This window comes from Lissotriton vulgaris, chromosome 1_1 (genome assembly GCF_964263255.1).
Source record: "Lissotriton vulgaris chromosome 1_1, aLisVul1.2, whole genome shotgun sequence".
NCBI lineage: Eukaryota > Metazoa > Chordata > Amphibia > Caudata > Salamandridae > Lissotriton > Lissotriton vulgaris.
Window position 1 is genome coordinate 1,016,319,911 of NC_141685.1, and position 27,675 is coordinate 1,016,347,585.

Here is a 27,675-nt window from a genome sequence, read left to right on the forward strand (position 1 = left end):
ATTTTTGTACCGAATACACAGGTTGTGCGTGCTCATCATATTTTGCTCTGTATGTTGACACATGGGTGGTGATGACAGACGGTGCGCAAAGGGACAGCATAACCAAAAGCAGAGTTTCTTGACTGCATCCATCGCAGAGCAACATGGTAGCATTTTCAATAAAATGTGACTTAAAACACAATTCTGAGTCATACATACTCCCCTAATGATTGTTGCTAATTCTGACTATGCCTGTCTTCGAAATCTCTAGTCTCGCTCTTGTGTTCATGTTTCACCTGTGCTGGCGACATCCATGCAGGGGTGAAAGGGAGTGGCTCTCATGTCTTGGGCCCTTAAGTTTGTTCACCCCACTCCTTCAGACTATCAGTCTCACCCTTTTGGGTCCAGACTTTACTGTGCCCTCGTGCACTAATATCTTCTTGAGTGTGAGAAGTTAGCCTGGAATATGGTGTCCACTAGTTCTAGTGGGCACCTTGTACCAGTATAATAGACCCTTATTGATGGTGGTTGTAAAGACAACCTTATAGAAAGCTATCCTAGTGGTAGCATGGACCAGCAGTCATCAGGCTAAGACTTCAGAGAGCGTATTAATCAAGTTGTGTTGCCAATTATAATCCCTTGAGTACCAAATGAAAGGACACCACACAAGGTATGCATCAAAGAAATTATGTATTTATTCTAAACACAACCCCTCTGCACTCTTTATGAGGTCAGAGGTAAAAATACAATACAAGTCACTGAGTTAATATACGATAAGTTGCGCAGTATACGTTATGCCCTAGGGGCCTCACAAACCATATATTAAAATTCTGGTATATGAACCACGAGATAATTAGAAAGCAGGCTGGGGCCTGTGGAATCGCTGGGGCTACTCTAAACAACCAAAGGTTAGGAAGTAGGAGGCCCACGGGAATCGCGTGCAGTGTCTAAACACAGCCGCGGGTTACCTTTGACTTTCAATGGGAAACATAGAAGTTACAAATATACAATTTAAGGACACTTCCAGATGGACTACGATGGAACCCTTTTAAACTAGGACACTTCGAGAGTCAAGACCCATGGGAGCACCGGAGTACTCGTGTTACCTCACCCAGGGAAGCTCGGTGCATAGGTGTCCTTTCGTGTCGGGTTTCGCCGTCGTTTTCAATGGAGAGCTGCAAAGAAGTGCTGCAGGCAACCAGAGGAAAAGTGTCCGGGTGGATCCAAGGGTGGATCGAAGATCTGTAGAACCTGAAAGCAGAAGGGACAGAGTCTGGGTCACTTGCCAGAGACCAGGACGGCGATAGGAAGATGCCACCAGCTGTCAGGTGATTTCAGGTGAAGATGTGAAGTTTGTCTCTTCAGCCACGAGGACCAGGAGGCATCGACGATGACCAGGAACTGGATTCGAGCTGTCCCTCAAAGGATCTAGTTGACTGCGGTGTCGGTATCCGGACTCAACCCAACAACCCTTGGCAAACGCAACCCACGCAGGATGTCAAGATTGGCTTCGGTGCAGACCAGCAAGGTCTGGGGAACTTCTCCTTTTTAGGGAAGTTGGAGCACGCCTGGAGCAACCAGGAAAGCAAGTTAGATTCAAAAGGAAGTCTTCAGGGGGCTCACTAGTCAACAGACCAGAAAGATGAGTTGAGCTGAAATGCAAGAGCGGGCCCCACAGGACAATCGTGGAGTGTGGAGTGTGGAGACCTGTGCTTCGGTGCACATGGTGCTCGGGCTGGGGCTTCTCGTACCCCAATGCACAACTACGAGATACCTCGGGAGTCGATGCAGTTAGCAAAATGCAGGATGTCCAGGAGTTCTGGTCCCACGTCTCTCGTGTCCGCCACGTGTCTCAACTTTGCTGTGAGCGAAGGTCGGGGTCAGAGATGTTTGGAAGTCCATGTCCTGTGTCGTAGATTTTTCGGGATCCGGCGGGAGCCTCGAAAATGCAGACCGGCAAAGTTACTGTTGGTGCCTCTTTGAACAGGGCGGTCACTCCTTGACCACAAGGGAGATGTCTTCCATCTTCCAGTCGAACTGGAATCTCGAAGGTCCAGGATTTATGTTTCAATATTTTGTTCAAGGCAATATAAAGTCCAAGGGACACAGCTCCTATACTTATACTGAGTTTAGGGGCTGGACTACCATTAAGGTCCCTCCTGTGGGTGGACCTGGGAAGGGGGTGGTTACACCCCTTTCCCTTTGTCCAGTTTAGCTCCAGAGCTGGGGCAGAGTGCCCCAGCAACCGGTTTGAACTTGGAAATGCATGGAGCACCTTGTGTGCCCCAGGCAGTATCTGGAAAGCATTCACTGAATGCAGCCCTCCCTGCCCCAATACACAAAAACCCGTCTGGGTAGGTGCTGGCACCTCCCTGGACAGGAAACCCATTGTCCAGACCTCCCCTGCCAGAGTTTCATCCAGCAACAGGAGGTCAGACTTGTGTCTGTGGCAGCAGCATCCATTTTGTGATGCTGAGGCTCTGTTTAACTTTAACAGAGTAAACCAGTAACTACATGTCTTCTCCCTCTAGAAGGGTGGAATGCTACCCCCGCCGCCAGGACTGGGGGGGGGGTGTATTATTCCAAAGTGTTTGACATCTTACACAACATGTTTTGATAAAGCCAAACCAAAGTTAGCATTAACCGCGAGGATTATAATGCACTTAAGAGTATATGGTATATCATAGAACAGCTATAAGGAGATGGTTCCGAAAGCTGCAGAGGGGCTCAGCTCATGCTAGGGCACCCTCTCACATAAAACCAAGCACTCTGCCTCCAGGATTGTTAAGGCCTGCCATAGGAGTGCCTTATAGGTGTATATGTGTCTATGTGTATATATAGATATAAGTATACTAAATCTAAGTAAGGGGGATTACACCACCTTACCCAGGCTGTGTGAACAGACCTGTGGTGTCAGTTTGGAAGGCAAACCAGGGGTGGCACAATACATGCTGCACCCCCTGGTAGGCCTAACGTGCACCTATGCCCTAGGTACCTATGGTACACTATACAGGGGCTTACAAGGGTGACCCAGTAACCAATCTGGTATTTACCTGAAGTACATGGTATCAATTTAGAGAGAGAACAGCTGGGCTGTGGGTCTGATTAGCAAGTCCACAGTCACACTACAGTCGAAAAACCAGAGAATCACAGCAAAAGGTGGGGGTAACCATAGGAAGCAGACCCTACTCTCCTACACTGAAGAGCACAATCAGGCAACAGGTAAGCAACTCACCATGACCAGTGCACATGATGCAGCTCAGTTGGTGGCAACAGCTACTTTCTGTATACAGGGTCCTTCACCTGCTCTGCAGTGCATGCTCATCACAACGGACATCCTCTAGCAGTAGGCACAAACAAAGAAATCCCATAATCACTTAAAATTGGGTTTGCTAATATCCACACCTCCAGAGAACATATGAGATAGGCCAAGAGGACCTGAGAGGGATAGCTTGGTAGGTTGGTCATGTGCTGCAGAGTGGAAACCATACATGCACAACTCAGCCTTTCATTTGTCCCAATAGGGCCTAGTGTGACAGCAAATAGACATGGGCACCGAAAGAAATGGCCTCCATTAGTGAGTTAGATAGCTAAAAGGTTGGGCCTCATTTGCAAATCAGGGCAGGTTTTAATTTGTAAAGACTCGCTACATAAGTGTCTTGCAAGGGTTGAAAAGACTGCATTAAGAGTGCAGACAATGTCTGTGATAACAGGGAAATCAACAGTAAATTAATGCCCACCAGACCATAAAACAGGCCCATAAACAGCCAAAAAGCCAGCCTACACAATGACAAGTCAGACCAGCTGTTCAGACACTGCCCTATAGGGATGTTCCACCCTGGTCCCGAGGTTGTGGGGAAAGGAGATTCATAATGGAAGACAAGATGGGCAAGTGAGGGCCATTAAGGAGAGTGGGGTTGGAAGAGGAGAGTCATGAGAAAAGAGGAGAATGGTGGTAGGAGGGTGAGTCCAGGTTTGGTGTGTCGCTAGTCAGTGATTGAGGAAATGGTGTGCTGAGGCTTCTTTTTCAGAAAGGTTGCGCAAAAGAGATTAAAGAATATTGCGGAGCTGCTATCTAAGGCTCTGATTCTGGAACAACAGGGTAATGGGGCTGCACTTCAGGACTGATGTGAACTGGCACACCTGGCGTTAAGAGCACTCATTTTTTTAAAGCGGGATGATGGTGATTGCAGTGGTCCTGGCTTTGGATCAGCCAAGAGATGGTGCTGCAGGTCAGGCCTGCATCATACTGGTAGAGTTTCTTGTAACAGATGTCCTATTGTAATAGCAGGAGACCGGTTTGCAGCCAGCTGCACCTACATGTTCCAATCCTAGACTTTGTATTTGACAAATTCGTTTTAGGATCAGTAGCTTTGATCTTCTTGAACTGGACCAACACTCTTTAAAACTTCCATCTGTAAAACTAAATAACTGGAGTAGGTTGTACCCACCGGTAAGGCACAGAGGATTGCAGGTCAGGCTTGAGGTACATTGGCAGGGCTGTATGTGAGCACCACAGACTATAAAAAGTTTGGAGGTAAGCCCTTTGGTTGCGGGTGATCTGTTGCAGGTGTGTAGGTGTGGAATGCATGAATTCGTTAATGACCTGTGCACCCCTCACTGTTGTCAGAAATACATCTGTTACTAGCCAATCCGCCCCACAGCGAGTACTGGGAAATGAGGCGGGTGAGCTCCATGCATTGACATCACAATCAATTGATGTAATTTGCAATGACATCAATGTTATGCTAATAGATCATTTTGAAACTTGCAAAATCGTACCTATTTGTTGTCCTATATTATCAGCAAGCAGACAGTCCCAGAGGGCCTTATCTCCACAGGGCATGTTCCAATTCCAGTATGGAATCAAGGAGCAGAGACAATAAACACAGTTCAGGTGTTCAGCACTTTATGTCTCTTTATATTATTGTTTGCTCTTAATCCTCTGTTCTGTGCCTTGTATTGTGTGTTGCCAGGTGCCACATTTTGGTTTGCATCTGTTGCTCTCTTTCCAACTGTTTTATTCAAGCCTTTTATACTCTGGATTGGAGTTGTGAGGTTGCTTGGTTTCAGTTCCTTCAGCCCCACCAGTGCTTACCTGACCAAATCACCTGTTTTGACCTTTGACATCACCACGAGTCTGCTTTTATCCTGGCCGGTAGTGCACAAAGACAAGCCTATCTATACAGCATTGGCCATGAATGCACCGATTGGCCAGGAAGATGAGGACCACTTAAGAAGTGCCATACTTAACTATTCTCATGAGGCCATGCTCTAAATAAGAAAAGACGAATCTTCATTAAAGTCACACTCAAAGCTGTATGTCTCAATTAGGCCTCTTATCAAATATTTGCTCATCATCGCCAGAGAGTCCTCAGATCCCATTTTTCGGTTTTCATTAACCCAAGCTTAAATGTGCATTTCTTTATACCTACTCCTAGATTGATCACCACTCTGAACTCCACCTGCTATCTGACAGGGACCAGGATACTTTGATTAAACTCTTGGTCTTCTGCAACATCTTTATTTTGATCTTGGTGTGCAGACCTTTCCAGTCTGAGGCAAATTTCTTGACCTAGCCAGTCAAGTTATCTTCTTTTTTACCCCCCATTCTTCAGCTCTTGGTAACTTCAATGTTTCTGTAGACAACCAGTACGCTCTGCATGACTTCATATGTATTCTTGAAAGTCACACATGCACTTAATGCATTTCCATGGGCACTCATTCCCCTAACTCTATCATTGAGCTCGTTGTCTTGACTTACCACCTGATAGATAAATAGGTATCACACGGTGAACAGCCTTTACAACGAAACTTTTACAACGCACTACCATTACGACGCAACCATTACAACGCAAACCATTAAGACACATTGCGCTGGGGGGCGCGCTAGGATAGGGAATAGATTTAATTTACTATCCAACACCTTCCCTACTATCCACGGGGACTGGAGTTGGAATAGTAAATTAAACTATTCACTATCCAGCACCCCAAAGCGCTATGCATTGTAATGGTATGCGTTGTAAAAACTGCATTGTAACGGCATGCGTGGTAAAAGCATGCGTTGTAACGTCATACATCCGTATCACACTGTTGGCCTTGACAGAACGTGATTCAAGTTTCTATTTCTATTACCGCCTCATTAAATTTGACCATGCTAGCTGGAGTTGATTCAAAGGTTCGCCTCCATAGGAAACTTGACCTAGCGACAGTTTCTGCTAACCTTTTGGAAGCTCCAAGCGTGGTCCACTTACCAACCCACATATTTAATCCCCATCTCTTCACACAGATAAACTGCTAACCCGTCTGTTTGAATTGGGATGGGGGCACTTCTGCTCAGAAAAATCCTGTGAAGTTTAGTATCTCTATCTGTGTAGGTAGAGAAATGTTTTAAATTCTACCAGGAAGCTGTCCTAATTCATGAATTTATCAAATTTTAGCAACTGCTTGCTCTCTCACAGGAAAAAATGCTAAAATCTATGAGATCACTTTTGCTTTTTTCCCCTGGCCTGTTTCTAGCTCAGTAGCTAATGCTTAGGTACTTCCTATTATGACCAGATCTCGGGTGGCTCATTTACTCTCTCTTGAAATCCGGTCCTTCTGACGATCTCTGCCCCAGGTCTCCTTTTCAGAGGCTTGCTCCCACCATTTTTCCTTTCTTCATAAATATTCTTAACCCTTCGTTTTCCTCAGGATTGGTTCATTAGCCATGGAAAAGAGTGATAGTTTCTCGTCACAAAATATGGTGAAGAGGCAACATATCTCTTGGTTGTGAAAGATGTATTTTAGTTACTAGGCCATAGGTCGCTGCAGTTAAAGCATGTATGGTTAGCAGTGGCATGTCTACAACACCTGCTGTATAAAGAACTAAATACATCAGCTCCAGCCTCCATGGTGAAAAAGAATATAGTGACATGGTGCACCTTGCATTGCATGTGTTTTCTCCAAGGACAGACCCCCATCTGGGGTCGAATTTAGAAAAAAAACAACCAATGTGCAACACGCATTGGGAGATTTTTCTTATAACATGTGGGACATTTCTGTACTATTTCACTTCATAGTTGCAATGGTTTTCATTTCGGTTCGGACCCAAGAAGAATTGATGCCAGGTGGAACAAAGTCAGACGGGGCTTCCCTAAGTAGGGATGCTGCTTTGAATCCATTCATTCTCTCTGGTTCCAACCCTTCACCTCTACCCAAAATGTATTTTCCCAATGGTGAGCCAGCAGCAGCTCTGCCAACAGGAAAACAGTTTTCCCCTGGTTTGTTGGCTGAGTATGAATCTGTCAGGTGAGGGTCCAACACAGTCAGCCCATAAACTTCCATTTTGTAAAGCACCATCTGGTTTTGATTGCAGGCACCTTCATACAGTATGGGTAACCGTGCTCTATTTGACACTACTCCAACTCCTGCTCATTTTGTGGATGCAGAGCTCAGAAGAGAAGTACCTCTTTGGGGTGGGTGACAGCTGTTTGTGCTTGGGACCCTTGCAGTGGGCACCTTAAGGATTTGTTACACCGCTGCTAAGGATTGTCCATTTATCCCAAAGGCAAAGGTGAACGCTGTATCACGGAGGTAGATGAAAAGTGTTAATGGTCCAGAATGTAAAAACCACCCCTCTCAATTGCTGGGGAAATAATTACTATTGAATGAGCCGGATTTATTAAAAACAATATTCAAAGGTGTGGCAAGATTTCTCGATCATTTCAAATTTAAAAAATAAGTGCAGGGGCCTATGGTTTTCACAGGAGCACGACAGCAGAGTCTGACAGCAGGGACGCTGAAAGCCCCCTTGGCCACCAAATACCAAGGCAACTTAGTTTTGGTTCCACCTTAAGCCACTTCCTATCTCTTTATCTCAATCTTGCATGTTCTTTCATCCCTACTTTATCCCTTTGTCACTGCTTGCCCATAATTCGCCTCCTTTCTCCCTTTTCTGTTTTTCTCTTTGTTGCTCTGAGTTAATGTCCGTTGATTTAAAAAATAAGTCCCGTGTCTTCAAAAAAGGTTGTCGGTTTCCAACATCTAGTACAAATCACCTACTCTATTGTAAACGTTGCAGTAAAGTAGTATCAGAACCATCGAAGTAAGAACGCTATCAGCAGTTGAAGTGCTGACTACAATGGAAATATGTAAAAATAGTCAAACATTTTCCAAACTATGAATTCATTTGAATTGATTGCTGTTGTCTAAAGATGGTACCCAAATGCGTGGAACCTAAGTGACCGGAAGGGGTCAAACAAATGGCTTTATAAACCCATCCTGCACGACAGAATGAATTTGAAATATTACTTCAGTATAAGTTTTTATCCACTTTTTGGGTTCCCCGTCTTTCAGTTACATACAAAAATGTGCTGCCCTTCATTCTAAATAGCAACAGCTGAACTAGAGAATGTGCTAATTCTGTCCTTTATAATTGTCACCATTATCAAGGCTGGTGGTTTCACATTTTTAGAGATTCCTACTCTCATAAATACAGACGGAAGCATCAAGTTTCTCGTCTGAAATACTTCTTTTGAAAAACAAAAAAATACGTTTGCCCTTTCCTTCCCTGCTGTCTATCATAACTGCCTGGCCAATAGTTATGCATAAAGAGGCTTCTGAAAATTAAAAAAGGAGGCGGCTTCATAGGAATACGAAGCTTCAATAGCTGACACACACCTCAAGATATCCAAGCACAAGTGCAAATTTTGGATTAAATGAAGGTGGAAAAATACAGATTCTATATTTTACAGAAATAGCAGGTAAGCGTAGATAAACACAATAAAGCCAGGACCCTAGCTTGATTCTATTTATGAGGTTTTGAATTGCTTCCCAAGAAAGAGGCGCCTTTCCTGGGAATGCCACTCTTTCTTGTCATATAATGCGATCCGATCTGATGAATTGTGATTTGTGTTGTTATATGCTATAAATTATGTTAGATAATGTCTTGAATGTAATGCTTCAATATGAGACGTTTCATGTGTTTTTATGTTTTTTGATGTGTGTGGTGACATTTTATGTTGTTACGCAAAACTGAGTTTTATTGATAAAAAAAGGCTTATCAAGCGCACTCTACTTTGTGCCTAGTCTCTATACACTGATAACAGGTGTTAATCATACCATATTCAATGGTACTCATTTTCTATACCTGGGAAAGATGGAATCCCCTGTGGTATCCACATTTTGACATTCAGGTTACACTAACATGGAGCCATTAGTCCACTGATCTAGCTTACTGGTTTTATCAAATATTTTTATTTTTTTATGTTATACGCTTTTTTACACTGTTAATATTTTGATATTATAAGATGTGTGATATAATATTACATATTTTTATACAGTATAGTTTTATTTGGTGTAAGTTTAAGCTATTTAATGTCTTGGAATGCAATCTTATGTTTTTAGATGTGTGAGGATATGTTAGTTTCTGACGCAATATTGTATTTTTGATGTGTTATTGTCTATTAAACTTGAAGTTATTTTAATGCAATGTGATTCTACGTAGCATTGTTTTATGTTATTCTTTGCTATGTAATGTTACACTGGTATTCGATGTTATGTGTTGAAAAACGACTAGCAAATAATATTTTTGTGAAAAGTTCCGCTAGTGTTTCAGTGAAACAATAAAACATTGCAGAAAATGCAAAGGCTGCATACTTCTTGTTGCCAACCCTTATATTACCTTATAACATACTGTTCCCTCCACACTTGTTTCTCTCAGTGTTTTTGAAAAACATAGTCACAGCAGTTCCCCAGCATATTGTTTCTCTAGTCTTATTTGTTGCATAAATAGCGACAAAGGGAGGGGTAATAATTCTCTTTCATCACACTGAACCCCCAGCTCTCACAAGCACTATTTTTGTAGTTTCATCCTTGTAAAATAAGCATCTCAAACAGACGTGATATATTATAAAAAAAATCAGAAATTTGGAATTGTAACTAGTGCCTGGAGGGTTTGGTCTAAGGTCACTAAACATATGAATATTGGGAAAATCAATAGATATACACCTCTTTGGCACGCAAAGGTTACAGAGGGGCTTAATTTTGATGTCATATCTCGGAAATGGGAAATGTTGGGAATTAATAGAGTTAATGATTTTTTGTGTAAAAAATTTGCAACTACTTTTTTTGATTTAAAGCTGAAGTATCATTTGTCTAATGGAGATTATCTTAAATTTGTACAGGTGTTTGCTAGGCTTAAAGCAAGAGAATCAACTATCTGTTTACTAAACGTAGAAATTATTGATACAATGAACAGATCAACTAATAGAATTGGAATACTATATGACATCCTTTTGACCAAAATTCAAGATGATTTGGAAAAAACTGAAACAAGTTGGGCTGTTAAATTAGGAAATCCCAATAGAGATATTGATAGATGCTTAGAACTGACTCATAGCCTTCTCATATCAAGTAATCTTCAGGCACAGCTCTTCACAAGTGTATTTAGTCTTTATTATACTCCCTCCAAATTATTTGCATGGGGTAAAAGGGAAAATGATCTATGTCCCAGATGTCTACAAGGACCAGCTACTCTTATCCATATGTTTAGCAACTGTAATGAGCTTGCTTTAATCAAAAGCATGATATCTGACTTTTGGGAAGAGCTATTCGTACATAAAATCCCTGAGTCTGAGAACTGTACGTATTGGGGTATGATAACTCTCTGAATCTTTTGAGATCTGAAGAAAGAATGGCATTTATTGGTACAGCTGTATTAAGAACTATTTTGTCCGCACGTTGGAAGGATGCTGATTCGCCTAGCTTCCAGATGTGGTTGGCTCGATTTTTAGCAGTCTTTAGTTATGAAACTGCCATATACGCTACAAGGGGTTTTAAGGCAAGGAAAATTGGCGAGGCGATCTGGCTTCCAGTTACTAAGTGGAAAGCTGGTATTAATCCAATTACTAATATTAGTAACCCGAGCTGAGTCACTAAATGATTTAAACCGGCATTGTTCTGTGTAATAATTAATCTATTATTTAAGCAATGCTAATATTCTGTATCACCTTATAATAATCCTGTCTAGTTCTACCTCTCGTCTATTAGTATCTATGTACAGTACTTTATCATTATGTTTTGACCGTCTGTAATTCCACATTTTATGTTATGGCTCTTGTTTTTGTACTGGTTCAAATTAAAAAAAAAAAAGTAAAATAAGCATCTCTTGTAATGTTTTCACCTCTTTAGCCTCCCTTATGAATGGTCACTTCTTTCTGATTGCAATTAAGAGACCGCAATTATGACCCTTAATATCATATCATTAAACGTCAAATGGCCTGACCAACCATGTTAAAAGGCAACACATGCTAACTTACCTAATCATAACCAGGCGGATATTGCCCTGATTCAGGAAGCCAACCTCTCACCAGGTGAGGCAGACAAACTGAGGGGTGTTTGGAGGGTAGAGTAATTTCTAGTTGACCTACTGCCCCGAAAGAGAACCACATGTCCCAATTGAGCAATCCAACCAAAAAATATGGAGTTGCTCTCCTTATGAATAAATCTCGTCCAGAAAGTTTTGCACACTTGGACAGATGAGGAAGGAAGATATGTCTTGGCAAAAATAAAAACATGGACCAGACTATGATTCTGGGCACCATATATGGCCACAACACTAATAGGTCCTCATTCTTTTACCTTATGATGCGGCCGTTTTTTTTGTCTTTGTTCTAGTTTGTCTACGCTAAATATATTACTGTTTGGGTTGCACAATAGAATGAAATGCCTGGCTGTTCTGCAGTATGTAGCATTATGCTATGAAATATCCTGTATAGAGCATCTGCTATTAATGGGCATTTTCATTAATTGTAGTGTTGTGTGAGTTAGCAATGACAGAACCCATGTGGCTCCTGATGGACTACATAGAACTGTAACATAAGCATTAGAGCATAGTGAATTGAATGCAGGTTTATAATGTTGAGTTTGCAGTTACACGCAGAAGAATAAAGACATTATACTAAGCTCTGTGTGTGGCATTGCCATTGGTGAATACCCAGACTAGGGAGGATGCTTCACTAATCATTCTTTCAAATGTCACTTCTGTGTTGCCAGCTAATCCATGCGGGACAGGCCCTGAAGCCTGGGAGTATTATGGTGGGAGTTGCTATTTGAGCTTGAATTTGAAATCCAACTGGATGGCTGCAAAGATGAAGTGCGAATCTAAGAACGCAACCCTGGCTGTCATCACCAGTGAGGGAGAACAGGTAAAGGGAGCTACATGGTGGGTTGAATGCCTTTAACAGCAATAGTTACCAATAGAAGCAGATGTCTATCATCAGTGAAAGAGACAGTGGCCCCTGCGTTGAAAAATTAGAATCTGAGGATATAATGTGGGCAAAAAAAATTGATTCAAATGTGGCCTGAGTAATTACCAGTAGCTGAGATTCATTCAAGCATTCAACCGAGCACTTTTCTCTTCTCTTGATTGTGACACCTTAAGTGTGATGGATTTGCCCAGACCTAGGTCCTGGGTTCACTGTGCCACTGGAAGCAAGCTACACTGACAGGAGTGGACAAACTAGGTACCTTTTTTCATCAAGGCTAAACCCTCTCCCCATTCACACATCAAGAATTCCCCTTCAACCTTTGCGATAAACTGGAAGAAAGTAGCTGAGTCCATCAAGTCCCATCCCCTGCTCCCTACCCATCCTCCTACCATCGTAGGAGATGTAACGCAAGATTCCAAAAATTTCCATATCTGGATTAATAAACTGGTTCTGGACAACTCCAAGTCTACACATCAAAAACCTTTTTCCCATAAAAGGAAGCCCAATGCCCCGTGGTACACTCAAGCCCTCACTGACAGCCATCGCACGTGTAGGATTCTTGAAAGAAAATGGAGGAAAACATACGATCCCATTTCCAGATCCCTATACACTCAGCAGAGGAAGCTATACCTGTCCCACATAAAGAAAGCCAAAAAAGATTTTTTCACTTCAGCCATAGAAGCAGCTAATCAAAAACAACAAACCATTTTCAACATTGTTAAATCTTTCACCCACCCCAAAGCCCTGGCATTAGAAATCCCCCCATCCCAAATCCTTTGCGACCAAATCGCTGATTTTTTCGTTGAGAAAATTAATAACATCCACAAGGATTTCCCTCCTCCTGACACTCCCCCCTTACCTCATAACACTGACTCACCCTCCCTTTGTAACTTTTCACCCGTATCCCTGCTTCAATCCCAGAAGGCCATCATGACCTGCCGTTCGGGAGCCCCCACCGACTCCTGTCCACCGGCTATTCTCCATCTTCTCATTGAGGCCGTCAACCCCCTTATTAATTCCATCATTAATCAATCCCTGAGTACAGGCACTGTCCCGGCTGAATGGAAGAAAGCTATCGTAAAGCCGTTAATGAAAAAACACAATAAACCCCCGACAGACCTTTCCAATATGCGCCCAATCTCCCTACTCCCAGCACTTGGTAAAATTACTGAGCAAATAGTACAGGCAGAATTAAAGGCCTTTGTAGAAAACAACCATCTCCTCCACCCACAGCAATCTGGTTTCCGCCCCGGCCATTCTACTGAAACTGCTCTGATCGAGTTGTCCGACACCATTAAGTTCCTGCAGGATGAGGGAAAACACGCAGTACTCATCCTGCTCGACTTAACCGCAGCATTTGATACCATCTCACATGCAATCCTCATCCACAGAATGCGCGAAATTGGTGTGTCGGACACCGCTCTGAAATGGATATCTTCATTTCTATCCAACAGATCACAAACAGTCTCACTTGGCCCTTTCCTCTCTAGCGAAAGAACCATTCCATCAGGTGTGCCCCAAGGGTCCATTCTCAGCCCACTTTTCTTTAACATTTACATGGCTCCCCTGCTTACCCTGATCGAATCCCACGGCATCCTTGTAACATCTTACGCTGACGACACCCAACTTGTCGTCACCATAGACAAAAAACTTCCTGATGCCGCTCTTAGTTTCCAGAACTGCCTTTCCCAAGTCTTTACATGGCTCAACAATAACCACCTTAAGTGCAACAGCGCCAAAACTGAAATCATACCTTTAGGCAAAGACACCCTTTTCTCCCCAAAAGATTGGTGGCCTCAACACTCCGAGGCACCCCCCAGTGCTGTCTCATCGGCCCGCAATCTGGGTGTCCAATTTGACTCGTCCCTCAGTTTCGACGAACATGCGCGTATCACAGCAGGGTGCTGTTTTAACCTTATCAGACAGCTAAAGAAGTTCTTCGACTTTCTCCCTATTTCCGCCAGGAAATCAGTGGCCGTGGCTCTGATCCTGTCCAGGCTTGATTATTGTAATGGTATTCTGGCAGGTATAAAAAAGTCCACTCTTAAGAAGCTACAGAGCGTCCAGCATGCGGCAGCCAGGCTCGTTCTTGGTCTTCCGAGAAGGTCCTCAGCCTCTGCGGCCCTCAACACCCTCCATTGGCTGCCCCTCCATAAAAGGATCCTTTTTAAACTCCTTGTTACTGTCTTCAAGGCCACTAAGAACACCGGTCCCTCCTATCTTGCTAAGCGCTTCCCCCAATACATTCCTTCGCGCTGCCTGAGGTCATTAGAAGCCAATCTGGTGATTTTACCCAGGTTTAAGCTCAAAACCAAAGGTGGAAAAACCTTTTCCTTTCTGGCGGCCAAGGCTTGGAACAGCCTTCCCTCTAACCTTAGGCATGCCCCCTCAGAAAGCCTCTTTAGGAAACTCCTGAAGACCTGGATTTTCCTTCAACCCGACCCGTCAGTCCTCGCAGCCATATGATTCCTGACCTCACCTAGCTATGGCCCTTCTGATTGTCAGCGCCAGGATGCTCCTTCTGGAGCGATAGATGCGCTTTATAAAAATAAATAAATATCAAATATCAAATATCAAAACTGGTTTCAGGATGCTTGTGTTCTAGCTCAGAGAGGCCATGGCTTGGGAGTTGTGACTTGATTGTTACTAGTGTAGCAGGGCCAGAGCTGATTTGCATATGGCTGGGTCTAATCACAGGTGGCATGGTGGCAGAAAAAACAATGGATTGGGATGCAGCCCTGGGTGCCTATCAGTGGGTGAGATTAATTCAAGCAGTCCACCCATAATGTTTTTGTATTCTTTGAAATAAAATTGGACAGAATGATTTTTCCCCCCCAAACTTTCCATTAAGCCACTTTGTTGGGTGCCTCTTCAGTTGCATTCTACATAAATTCTAGAAGATTGACTGTTATAAAAGTAATCTTTGTGACAACATAATAAAACAGTCATATTTGTGGAGCGCACATTCTTCCTCAAGGAGGCCGCCTAATGCTACTGACATGGATGTTTATTCACAGATATGCTTTCATTAGACTAGACTGCAGATCCATGTTGTCAATCTTGACTGTTGTTTCAATGAATGGAGTAATGCACTGAAATCTCATGGCTTCTTTCACATTCTTTACAGAACTTCCTCAAAAACAAAACTAAGGACCAGCGCTTTTGGATTGGTCTCACAGATGTGGACGAAGAACAGGAGTGGCGATGGATAGACGGAACAGACTACAAATCCGGTATTAAGTAAGTTGCTAACAAGCTTAGGGCTGTTCAACACACTCGCAACGGGGTAAGTAATGCCATTGGCAAACAATGGGGGATGATGGACGGAGCGCTGAAACGTTTCAGACACTTACCCCCCAGTCAGAGATCTGGGTTGAATCCGTCTCTGTTCTTCAGCACACTTCGGCACCCCAGTTCAGATCCAGCCAAATGCAAATCAGTCTTGACCCTGTTCCTCATGGGAACAGTCCATCCCGAACTGCCAAGCCAGGTCTTCTCTGGACCGAAAACAAGCATCCTGGGACTGATTTCGGTGTAATACCCCTCATCAGCCAGGCTAGCTTGAATCCAGTGGCAAAGTGAGCAAGGGACCCAAGTCTGGACATACCCTGCCAACTTAGGGCGAACAAAGCAAACACAAGGAGATGATGGATAGAGAGCTGAAACTTTTCAGACACTCACCCCCAGTCACAGACCTAGGTTGAAACTATTGTCCTTCTTTAGCTCACTTTGCCACCTCAGTTCAGACCCAGCCATATGCAAATCAGTCTTGACTCTGTTCCTCATGGGAACAGTCCAGCCCGAACTGACAAGCCAGATCTTCCTTGGACCGAAAACAAGCCTCCTGGGACCAGTTTCGGGGTTTTCAGAAAATCAGCAATAAATTTGAAAGCACTCAGTAGATAAGTCTTTACTCTAATGTCACAGAAAAAGCACAGACTTAGCTTTTAGAATGTCAACGAGAAAGCACAGACTTAGACTTGTAGAATGTATGAACAGGAACCGTGCAAGCTTCCTTACCACCTCACAAGTACACAGATTTTCGGGAAAACAGCAGAAGTACCAGATAGGATCCAGAGACTGAATAATTTGCTTTGTTTCTCAACTGGAAGCTCTTGTTATAGCTCTTCCGGGTTATTTTGAGTCATTAATTACAAAAATTTATAGAGCAACTGACCTCTAAAATGATTCATGGGACATGTAGTTCTAACCTTCTCCATCTGAAATTCTGCTTTTGGTACACCCTAAGAATTTTCTAAAAAAAAAACTCCACCATCTTCTGAGGTTATGAAATAATGTCAGTAACTTCTGTTTGCCAGTAATTTCTACTGGTAAATCTGCTATTACGGAGATGTTTTGCTTTGTGTCAGCGTTCATTCCACTTTTATCCCTGGTGCTTGCTTTAGTTGTAACAAGAGGCTAGAGATCACCCCCTTTGATCTTCACCTGGTCTCTATTCTAGCCAAGGAGGGAGTGCTGAAGTGAAAGGATATCCCCCCAAGCCAGTTCCATAAACAGTGTTTCAGTTGGGTATAAGACCATTGTAAGGTTGTGGTAGGTTAAATTCGGAGAGCAGATCCGGAAACGGTTTACAGGCATCACCTACAAACAATTGATCTAGGTGTTTGAGTGCATGTACATGGCAGTTCATCCATGACAATAGAAAGCTCCCAATTTGTATGCCATAATTATTCCAGTTGGGTGGCGAGGTTTGGAGCCATTGGTGGACACTCAGAAGGCTGTGTCCATGTTTTCACATTGCCGCTTGACTTTAATCAAAGGATTGTCTGTCTGGGGTGGGATCTCTAGAGGGCCCCTAAATTACTTACTATTAGAAGCATATCGCATTAAATGGTAATACTGATGGGGCTGTTGGGGATGTGGGAATCCAGGGGCATATTATCAAGGGGGTTTATCTCCGCTTTTGTGGTTTTAAAAGCCAAGAAAGCGGAGATAAAATTATCTCCCTATTACCTAGCTGTCGCTAACACCAGTTAGCGACAGCTAGTAGGAGATAGCGACCATCTTGGGCCCTGCTTTGCATGTCAGTCATATTTATCACTAATGACATGTAAAGTGGGCGTGCCAAGATGTTAGCGACTGGAAACAGTCGCTAACATCGCTATCTCCTATTACCAACTTTTGGAGATATTCGCGCTAAGCGCGAATATCTCCAAAAGCTAACATCTGCCCCATAGCAGTTCTTAGCCATGTTATCCAATGGTAGGTGGATAACATGGCTAAGAGCATTAGCTCGGTAATGCATGAATATCGCTGGCTTTTCAGCGATATTCCTGCATTTCAGCTGATTTTTATCGCTTAGGAGATAAACCTTGATAATAGCAAAGTTCCTAAGCGATTAAAATCGCCGCAGCTCGGTGATAAAAATATTGCCGCTAAACCAACATAGCGATAATTATCGCTAGTTGTTGGTAATATGCCCCCAGTGTATTAGTTGTGTTAAGTGGTGCACTGCATAATACAACATGTGGGGTAGCTGTAACCCTCCTGATTCAGAGTGCGCATATAATTTATTGATACAGCACGCTATTCCACAGACTCCACAACGCAGGAATCCAGAACAGGCCCTCAACTGAATCCTCTCTTTCCTCTCCACCAGAATGCAACAAGTCAGACTTCCTTCATTCCTCTCAAAACTGACTCCAACCACCTGCGGAGTTCAAAAAGGATCTTCCATCAGCCCGACCCTGTTCACCACATGGCCCCACTCGCAGCCATCATCAGAGCACACAAACTCAATAGCACATCATACGGAGATGACACCCAGCTCATCCTCTCCCTATCCAACAAACCCAACGTCACCAAACGCAGCTTTCAAGACGGAATGGAAGCAGTCACCAGATAGATGAAGAACAGCTGCCTTCAACTCAACACGGTAAAAACAGAGATACTCATCATGGGCCCACACCCCAACATTTGGAACAACACCTCATGGCCCCCGCCCTCGGGGACTCCCCCCCCCCACGAACCACACACGCAACATCGGAATCATCCTGAACTCCAACCTCAAAATGGACCGCCAGATTAACGCCATCACCTCCGCCTGCTACCACACCTTCTGCCTAATCCGCAAGACCTTCAAGTGAATACCCCTGAGCACAGAAAAACTGTCACACACGCCCTCATCAGTAGCAGACTTGACTACGGCAACGCACTCTACACCGGGATCAACAAGAACCTCACCCGCAAACTCCAGACCATCCAAAACGCCACAGCTAGACTAGTCCTCAACCTACCATGCCACTGCCACATCAGCCAACACCTACGGACCCTACATTGGCTCCCCGTCAAGAAGAGAATCACCTTCAAGCTTCTCACCCACGCACACAAGGCCCTCCTCAACACCGAACCCATCGGCCTGAACCACCGCCACGTGTTCCACGCTCCCCAGCACTCTCTTCGCTCAGCTCTACCTTGCAACAGTACCTCAGATCAAGAAAAGCAGAACAGGAGGGAGCTTCTTCTTCCTCCTCGTGGCCAAGGCATGGAACTCCCTCCCTCTCCACCTCCAACAGACTGCATCGCTCCCGAAGTTCCTAAAGGACCTCAAGACCTGGCTCTTCGATGGAACTCAGTGAACCTCCAGTATCTATGGAGCCCCCCTTCCCATGCCCCCTGTCCCTCAGCGCCTTGATACCCGCTCCGAGTGAGTAGCTTGCGCTATACAAACCCCCTAATTGATTGATTGATTTTAAACGAGGGCGACTAGAAACCCCCTATGAAGGTTTTCAGGCCTGTAGCTAGGAATATTTATTTAGGTTGCATGGCCCCCAGTAGTGACATAAAGGAAATGGCATGTCCTTGGTGCACAGGGCAGTGAGTGTATGACACCAGAATATCATGATCTAAATACAATTTGTTTAAAATATATTGTCCCAAATGTTGTTTATAAAAATATTTTACTATCAGTGTTAATAATGTAAACATAAAGTTGACAATTTAGTAGGGGCTACTAAGCAGCGCATAGGAAATTGTGAACTGCGATAGAATGACACCATGTGATTAAGGACACACCATACCAATATCCCAAAGTTGTGCACTAATAGAAGTAATAAGCTTCTTACTGTGGACATATCATATAAAAAAGTAAGACATCCTCCCCAAACCTGACTTCAGATTATAAGTGCAGGAACTGGTCCCCTCCCACTTGGATAAAAGCAAAACTCTGTTTAGAGGCTTCTCCAATTCCATACAGTCATCTTTGAAAGACATCTTACATACTGGGGACCTGATCAAATTCAAACGCATCACTTAAAGGAACTTCACTGATTGAGGGGTGAGGCCTGCATCATTTTCTTTAAACTTCACCTTTCTGGTGTGTACGTCAATATGAAACACGTATGCCAAGAGCTACTAGCTCGATCTACACTATTACACAATAAGGAATGTATTACAATTCCCAGGATACACTTGAGAGGATCAGGAAAGGTCTTCTAGCCAGTAGGAGATCACCTTTCGTCCTAGACCAGAATCACAAACCCTTAGTGTATCTAGCAAAGAAGATAGCTATCTTGAATGGTAATGTTGCACTATTAGACATGAGGATCTCTGCTTGACTAAGGCTTGTGCCAAAGCCAGGCAGAGACCACCACTCTAATCAGGCTTATCCCGGTGGCGATGTGTAAAGCATTTGCACAATACACACAATAACAACATACTAGGCACAAAACAATAGGAAATAAACACAAGGTTATATATAAAAATAGTCTTTGTATTATCATAAAACACATTAGATAGTGATAACACAATATACGCTGTGCTTTCTGGCACTGGGCAATATTTACAGGGGATTATTTACACATGACAGGGCACCGTGGGCCACTGTCAGAATCATCACTTGGTAAAAATAGTAAAAGTAAGAACATATCATAAATGTAGATCACAACCAATAACTACTGGCAGATACTATACTCAGCATAAACCTGTAACATAAATCATATCATGCACAGTATCACATAAGGCGAGAAATCTATTCTGTGCAACCCTCATAAGCTTAAACATAGTAGACCATAATCTACTAAACATAACTCGCATTAGGAACTAAACTTACTAACATATACTGCAGTAGGTAATAAATCAAACCACAGTAGAAGATAAAAATAAAACATAACACAATATGCAAAACTTCATAATCATAAACACATATAGAAGCATAAATCAGGGTGCATAAAACATAGCATATACATTACATTTCCTAGCACCTATATAAATCACACAAGGGCCTGATGCCCTATAAATCTAACAGTCCCCTTGGCCAACTGGCCATCTCTAAGGGGCTCTAATGCCCTCTGTCCAAAAGTCAGCGTGTGCTACCAATGCAGCGAAGGTCAAGGGTGCACACTTTACGCAGGCCTAAACGTAGCAGCTGGCACTAAGTGGAGCGCAGCTGTGAATAGATGGGGGCGAAGGAGTGCGTCTCACTCCTAACTTCAGCATGTCCCCTAAGGTAAAACAAGACCTAAATGGTGCAGCTGCCCAGTACTTGCTGGGCAGCTGGAAAAGGAAAAAATACGACATGGGCTCTCAATGGCCCTTGAAACAATATGCAAAACGTTGGAGCCATCTGGCTCTGAAAATAACCATGCCCCCATGAAGCGCAGAGGCTCCTGAAATAACTATGACTCCCGAGAACGGTGCAGCTGCCCTCTCACAAGCGGGCCAGCTGGAAAGAGTGGACACACAACAGGGAAACAGTCTGGAACCCCCTGGGCCTTCTTAAAATGAATTAGGCCCAAAACGGTGGAGCCCTCTAGGCTCTATGTACGACAACATGCCCTATGGTCGTTGGAGCTGACCCCTGAAAGACGGGCCGCTCAAAAATGGGGCAATGACACTGTGCCTCGATCAGGCACCAATAATTGGCCACACGGAGCCCCCCAGCACTTTCTCACTCACCGGGCTGTTCTCTGGGGACTCCTCTTCACAGGCGATGGCAGCACCTCTCTCGCAGGGCTTCCCTGGACTCCTGGGAGCCCTGCGCTGACTGCACTCTTCACCCGGGCCCCCTCTTGGGACCTGGGGCTTTTCTCCACTCCGGCTGCCACCCTCTTGACTTGCTGGCGCCCGCGGGGCTCTCCCTCAGCCATGGGAGCCCTGCACAGGCAGGCGCCAGCTTCTTCACCCGGGCGACTTCTCAGGCGGCGGCGGTGGCGTGCGCAGGACTTCCTCCGAAATGCTGCCTGACTTCCGCTTTCGCCAACGGGCCACGGCAGTGAATTCTCTTCGGGCACAATGAGGGGCAGGCTCCCTCCACATTAAAAATACAAAGCGGGTGAGCACCCACTCCATCAACAAAGCAAAGTCGTGGGGTGGGCATCCGTGCACCAATCCAAATACGAGCGAAAATGCAGGGTGGGCACCTGCGCATTGTAATAAAAATAAGCGGGGTGGGCATCCGTGCTACAGCACCAAAGCACCAGTGGCACAGCAGCGGGGTGGGCACCTGTAAAACACAACAGGGGAATCCCTGGGATAGAGATTCCCCCAGCAAGGGCTGCAGCGCGGTGCTGCACAGCCCCCAAGCTCTCCCTCTACTTCAGGGAAAGTCCAGGACAAAGCGCTCACAGGGTGCTGGGAGCACAAGAGGTCCTGGGGGCATAAAGAACTGGAGCGAACAGCTCCCAGCAAAGGAAAGTCCTCAAGTCATCTCAGGCAAAGCAGAAGGGTCCCAAAGAAAAATTCTTTAAGGTATCCAGGGGCAAGGCAGGGCCCAGGGAGGCAAGCCCTCCCCTGACCCCAGCAGCAGCACGTTCCTGGCAGATTCAGCACCCAAGTACAGAACATTTTCATGGGGTCACAGCCCCTTCTTTTATACACCATTTCCCTTTGTTTAAAGTGTAGGCAATGGGAGAACCGGATACAACTGGTTCAGGGGAGCTTTGGAGCACTTTGCTTTGCTCAGCTCCTCTCTCCCTTTCACAGGACAGGCCAGGGACATCAGACACACCACCCGAGGTGGAGCCAGCATTGTGGAGGGAAGGCACAGCCCTATTCAAGTCCCAGGTGCAACTCCTCCCTCCCATCTACATTCAGATCTCCCTATTCACCACTGGGCAGACTCATCCTGGCTCCTGGAGCCAGTCACACCATCCAGCACCTGTCACTCATAAGCCAGACATGCAATTCACATCACACAGCACACAGAAAAGCCAACTTCTAAAAGTGGCATTTCTAAAATAAACATAATAACTCTGCGCACACTATTGCGCAGCATTTATTCTCACGTGTTCGCACATACTAAACTTGACCCTGCATTCCCCTCATATCAGGAATTACCATGGATACACATATCCCCCATGCATTCCTATGTGAGGGCATGCCCATCTCACCGCACGCACTCAAAGAGCGCACACACTTTACACTGGGCCACAGTGCCAAAGTGTGCAGAGGCCTAAAATCACCACCACTACGTCAGAGGCTTAAGGCAAAAAGTTTAGGGGTGAACCTGACAAAAAGGGCCAAGTCCAACACACCAAGAGCAAATACATTTCCAAATCTGAAACAAGACAATGGAAGAAAAAGAGGCCAGAAAGGTCCAGAATGCAAGCTGTTCGAATCTACGCACTCATTTAGAACAGCATTCAGGAAGGGACTGAAAATGCATCTCTTCTCAGAAATTACACTAGGTGCTCACTTTTGCAACTAATTTCTTCATAGAAGGCTATCTCCTCATTTCAGCTTATCCACTTTTTCTCTGCATTTCTGTAATTATTTTCAACAATGCACCTTTGCTTTAGTCCTTCTGTTCAGCGTTCTATTGTTTCCCAGCTGTTTGGCCTATATAACCCCGTGCACTGTTACAACAGGTACTCATTTAAAAAAAGAAATGATAGGAGACTGATATATTCCATCACCCTGTGGAAATGTGTTATCTAAGGAAAAGCCAAAGATTGATTAGGGAATAACGTAAATATTTCCTCTATTAGATTACATCAGCAAAGGATCTATGCATTAAGTGGATCTAAACATATACCCCTACATGTCTATTCTTTTTACATCTAATCATTCACTAGACCCCCTTTGTATGCCTACTTGTTTACTGACTTACTTTTACCTATGTTCTCTGGGACAGTAATAAGTATCTCAATGTTTGTTGATTACGTCTTAGCTTTAGTTTCATGGTTAGTGGACATGGGTACCTGGCTTGCCGTGGCCTCTTCCTCACAGTCTACCATTCCTAAACATACATTGACCCCTGTTTCTTCACCTGATTTGACCTCCCTGCATGTTCTTCCCTCCACTCCTCGCTCCTTTCACATCTAGCGCTTGTAAACGGCATTCCTACAGCCCACAACCCTGTACGAAAAAACAACATAACATGTAATGTTTTCTGTGTGTATGGGTCTTGCAGTGCCTGTAGGCATATATACATGAGTGCATGTTTTTCGGCTGATCTCTGTGCAGGGATCGCTGTAAGTGTTCTGTCACATCTATATATTTGCATGTATGTGCCATCTATCTCAAGGAATGTTTGGATTGTTAGTGTGTATGCACCACATAAAAGTTAAACCTATTGGTTTTGTCCTTATTAATATCCTGTTGTTCAATGTCTCTTTTTACATGATCACCCAATGTTTTATACTGTTGCTGCTAGTTGTTTGTGCACTGGTACTCTGCTATACAAGCCCCAGTGAGCGTAGTCTGACCTCTAAAACAAGTCAAAATTGTCTATACTAGTAATTGCCATTTTTAACTTACTCCTCTAGTATCGGACAGAATGTGTACCCATGGTTTGTAAGTTAAATGTCACTAATGGATTGTGACACACATTGTGCTATCACTATGGTGGCAGTGCAAAACATGACTGTGGGCCTACCACTGTAGCCTGTATGTGCACCGTTTTAACAGACATAACCTCTCCTTTCGAATGTGAATAAGTCACCCCTAAGTAGGCCTTAAATACCCATAAGACAGGGAGCTTGGTATTTAAAAGTAGGACATGTAAAAGGTTAATGTTCCCTACAGTAACAAGGTCCTAAAATCTATTTACATTATTGCATGGTTAACTATTCCACAGGAAAGCATTGGGCTATATCATTCAAGTTAATAAAGTTATCTCTGCCAAGAAAAAAGGGAAAAAAAGTTAATTCTTTGACTAATTGAAAATATTTATTACAACCCCAATTCATTGCCAACATCGTAATTGTATTATATGTTGTACAAAAGGTACTTCTAAAAAGTCCGCTTGTACCTGCCTTGAGCCTCTGGAAGCTCATTTGCATGGGCTTCCATATGTCACCTAAGAGCTGAATGGCGCCTTTCATGAGCTGTGAACTTGCTCCTAGAGCTGAGACAAGGCCTTGACAGTGAGGGGTGTACTGTTCCTCTTACAGGATGACCCTCTGGGCAGTGCCTAGGAACTTAACCTCAAAGAGGTCTACCCTGTCACAGGCAAATGTAGCTAACACCTGGGCCTACCCATTCTTTTGTTCCTCTAGTCAGCCATGCACCAATCCCAGTGGGAGCAGAGTTCCCACAGAACCAGTTTTAAGTGACCACAGACACGGAGTTGCCCCTTTCCCCACACTTCTATGGTGGCCATAGGAGCTCTGCACAGGGGAAGGAATGTTCTGCCATGTGGGATTTTTGGAGTGAAGGCCCCTGTGGGATTGCTTGCATAAGGGCACACAGAAACTGCTGTAAAAGTGGGTAGGGTCATCTCTGGGAACTTTGTTCCAATTGGTTAGGGAGAAGACAGGAGTAGCCTGAACCCACAGGTTAGCGTCAGGCAAAAATATGGCACTCTTGAGTGCCAAGAACACTACTGTCCCTGTGGAATAAAGAAGGAAGACTGCACCTGCTGTTGAGACCTGTGAGGAGAATTCTATGGGCTGGGCTTGCTACCACTTGTAGACAGGACACATAAATTGACTCCAAAGGCCAGTTGGCTGACCACCTGTTAAGCTACAGGGACACAAAAGCTGTATGAAGCCCACTTTCTTGGAAGAGTCTAGATGACATTTTCAAATGGACCTACCCTGGACCCTGCGGGTGGCTCATGTGGAGTGAGCCCTGAACCCCAAGTGCTGGTCCTAAGGTCCAAAACCCCTTGCTAGGGCCGAGTGTACTTCTCTTGCTTAACATTAAAATATGGGGACTTACAAACATTTTGCTAAATGTTTGCCAGAAGAACCGTTGAGGGACCAGGGCCAACATGGCAGCCAATCCTGCGAGGGTGCATCGATGGTGGGTATGACTCCACCACAACTCCAGTTACATTCTCACATTGACACTAGAATCCATCGGTGCAGAGCTCTCCTTAGTTCCCAACCCAAGCTTCATCAACGCTGCAGTTGAAGGAAACTCTTAGTGACACCGAAGACCTACAGGTAAGTGAAAATTTGAACATCTCCCACGAGACGTTTTCCTGCATAAACCAGCGGTATCGCAGAGGCTCAATCTCAATACCATAAACCATTGAGGTTGAGCCCCTTCTTTCTGCAGAATGAATTCAGCCAGGGGATTGGATGCATCATGGGTGGCTTGCTAAAATATAGTATGAATGATCAAACTCTCCTAGTAGAGTATCTACCATTATATATGTTCTCAATGATGAATTCCACTTCTGCACTACAACCCTAAACTTCCCTAATCACTACAGGGAGCTGAGTGTAAAACAGATGGGTTCTCATTTCACTGAATATTGTGAGCCATGGTACCCATTCACATTCAGTCCCGCTTCAGCACCCTGCCCTCACATCACCTCCATGTGAATGAGGCTCTATTTCTATGGTTCACAACCTTCAAGACAGGTTATGGTGAGGGCAACAAGATCATAAGGATCATCCTGCTCTTAAAGCCTTGGGAAAGGAAATGAAAACAGTAAAATCAGACCACGACCAAACACACAGTAATAGTCCATATACACAACAAAGAAAAACACATACAGATGGACCTATAAAGTGATGAAGAGAATCCTCTAGGTGAAATGACTTGTCAGAAAAATATGCTAAATACTTAGCAGTGCATGAAAGATCAGAAAGACTAAAGTTGAGGAAGCTGTGACGAGGCTTGACATTCCATGTACAGCAAACATTTTGCAGAATAAAACAAGGAGCATTGAACCAGGGCGCTCTCTTTATTCCACCGTGTTTCTCCTGTGCTGTATGAGTAATGCTTGGTTCTTTATATTCCCCCAGGTCATCCCACTGGCAAAGCATTCTTTGGTGGCCTTGTGGTGAATCCCTTGTTTAGCCCTGTTAGGACCAGGAGGAGGCGTTGGACAGAGCCCCTCTTTCACAGGCTAGCTACACTTCATCCTGAAAGAAACCGAAGAGCCCCTTTTTCGAGGTCCAATAAAATATAATCTATTTAGGCTCCCTTGAAAGGCAATAAAACAATATTTAACAAGATGTCTCCCTGTGCTATACACTGTTATGTTTGTTTTTCTAACTTTGTTCCATCTAATTTTACTTGGTTCTTTCTTTTTCCACCTCCCTGTCCCCTTCATTTCCCTTTCTTCCCTAATGTTTCTTTCTCTCCCAGTTTTCTCCCTTTCCCTCTTATTCCATGCTCTTTTTGTGTTGTTTTCTGTATCTCCTAGTCTCTCTCTTTCTTTTTCTTTCTCGAATTACTGGAGTCCTTCCTCTAGTGTTATTTGGGATTACCCCTCTCTTTTCTGGCCTCACCACTTCCCCCCTTTGCTTTCTTTCAGCTACAGGATTCTCTTCTAAACAGGCCTCCAGGAAGGCATACAAATGAGGGTGGAATGTTGAGAGCATCTTCCAATGGTGCCTTCCCCATTTGGATCTGAGAGGGTGTGGGGGCAATAAACCCATTCTCTTCTACTCCTTGTCTCTCCTGTCCAACCCTCAGCCACTCCATTTAATCTTGTGTGAATATCATACATAATTGCTTTGCTGGTTTAACAGCGCCCTCAATGTGTTTCTCCTCGTTTGCTCCTAATCTCTCTATATATTAGTCCATGGGGGTTTAACAGTGTCTGTAACGGGTCACACCTCTGTCGCTTTTGGACAGTCTTCCAATAAAAGTACCTGAGGTTTTAACAATGCCTGCGATGGGTTGTTTTTCCATTGTTTCTATGGTGTTCCTGGATAGACCTATAACACCACAGTTAAATTAACAGTGTCTCCTACTGTGATTTCGATGATGCTACCAGGTGGTGTTTAAAGAGTGTCTGCATTGTTTTGCTTCCCTCTTGCTCCTGGGAGATTCCATATAATACCTCTTGATGATGCAACAGAGCTGTCAATGCTACAGTTCCTCTGATCCTACTGAGTGATCCTCATACACCACGATGAAACCCCACTGATTCGCATTTCTGCAGGACCCATGCTTATGCGCAGGAGCACTCCACTCCATCAAACCTCACACACCTCCTTGATATATCCCGCATAGGTCAAACAACAAGCTATCCCCTTCCAACGATGCATTCTAAAGTGTGCTCAGGAACACAAAGCAAATC

General features: G+C 44.2%; 1 protein-coding gene across 1 annotated transcript in view; it reads left to right on the plus strand.

Annotated features, from left to right (window-relative positions):
- Positions 1-27,675, plus strand: part of LOC147748429 (hepatic lectin-like) — a 119,677-nt gene that overhangs the window by 80,077 nt on the left and 11,925 nt on the right. Inside the window, exons 7-8 of the mRNA XM_086961486.1 lie at positions 12,016-12,167; positions 15,358-15,470. Of these exons, the coding sequence (XP_086817612.1) occupies positions 12,016-12,167; positions 15,358-15,470 (265 nt within the window). The remainder of the gene's footprint in view (positions 1-12,015; positions 12,168-15,357; positions 15,471-27,675) is intronic.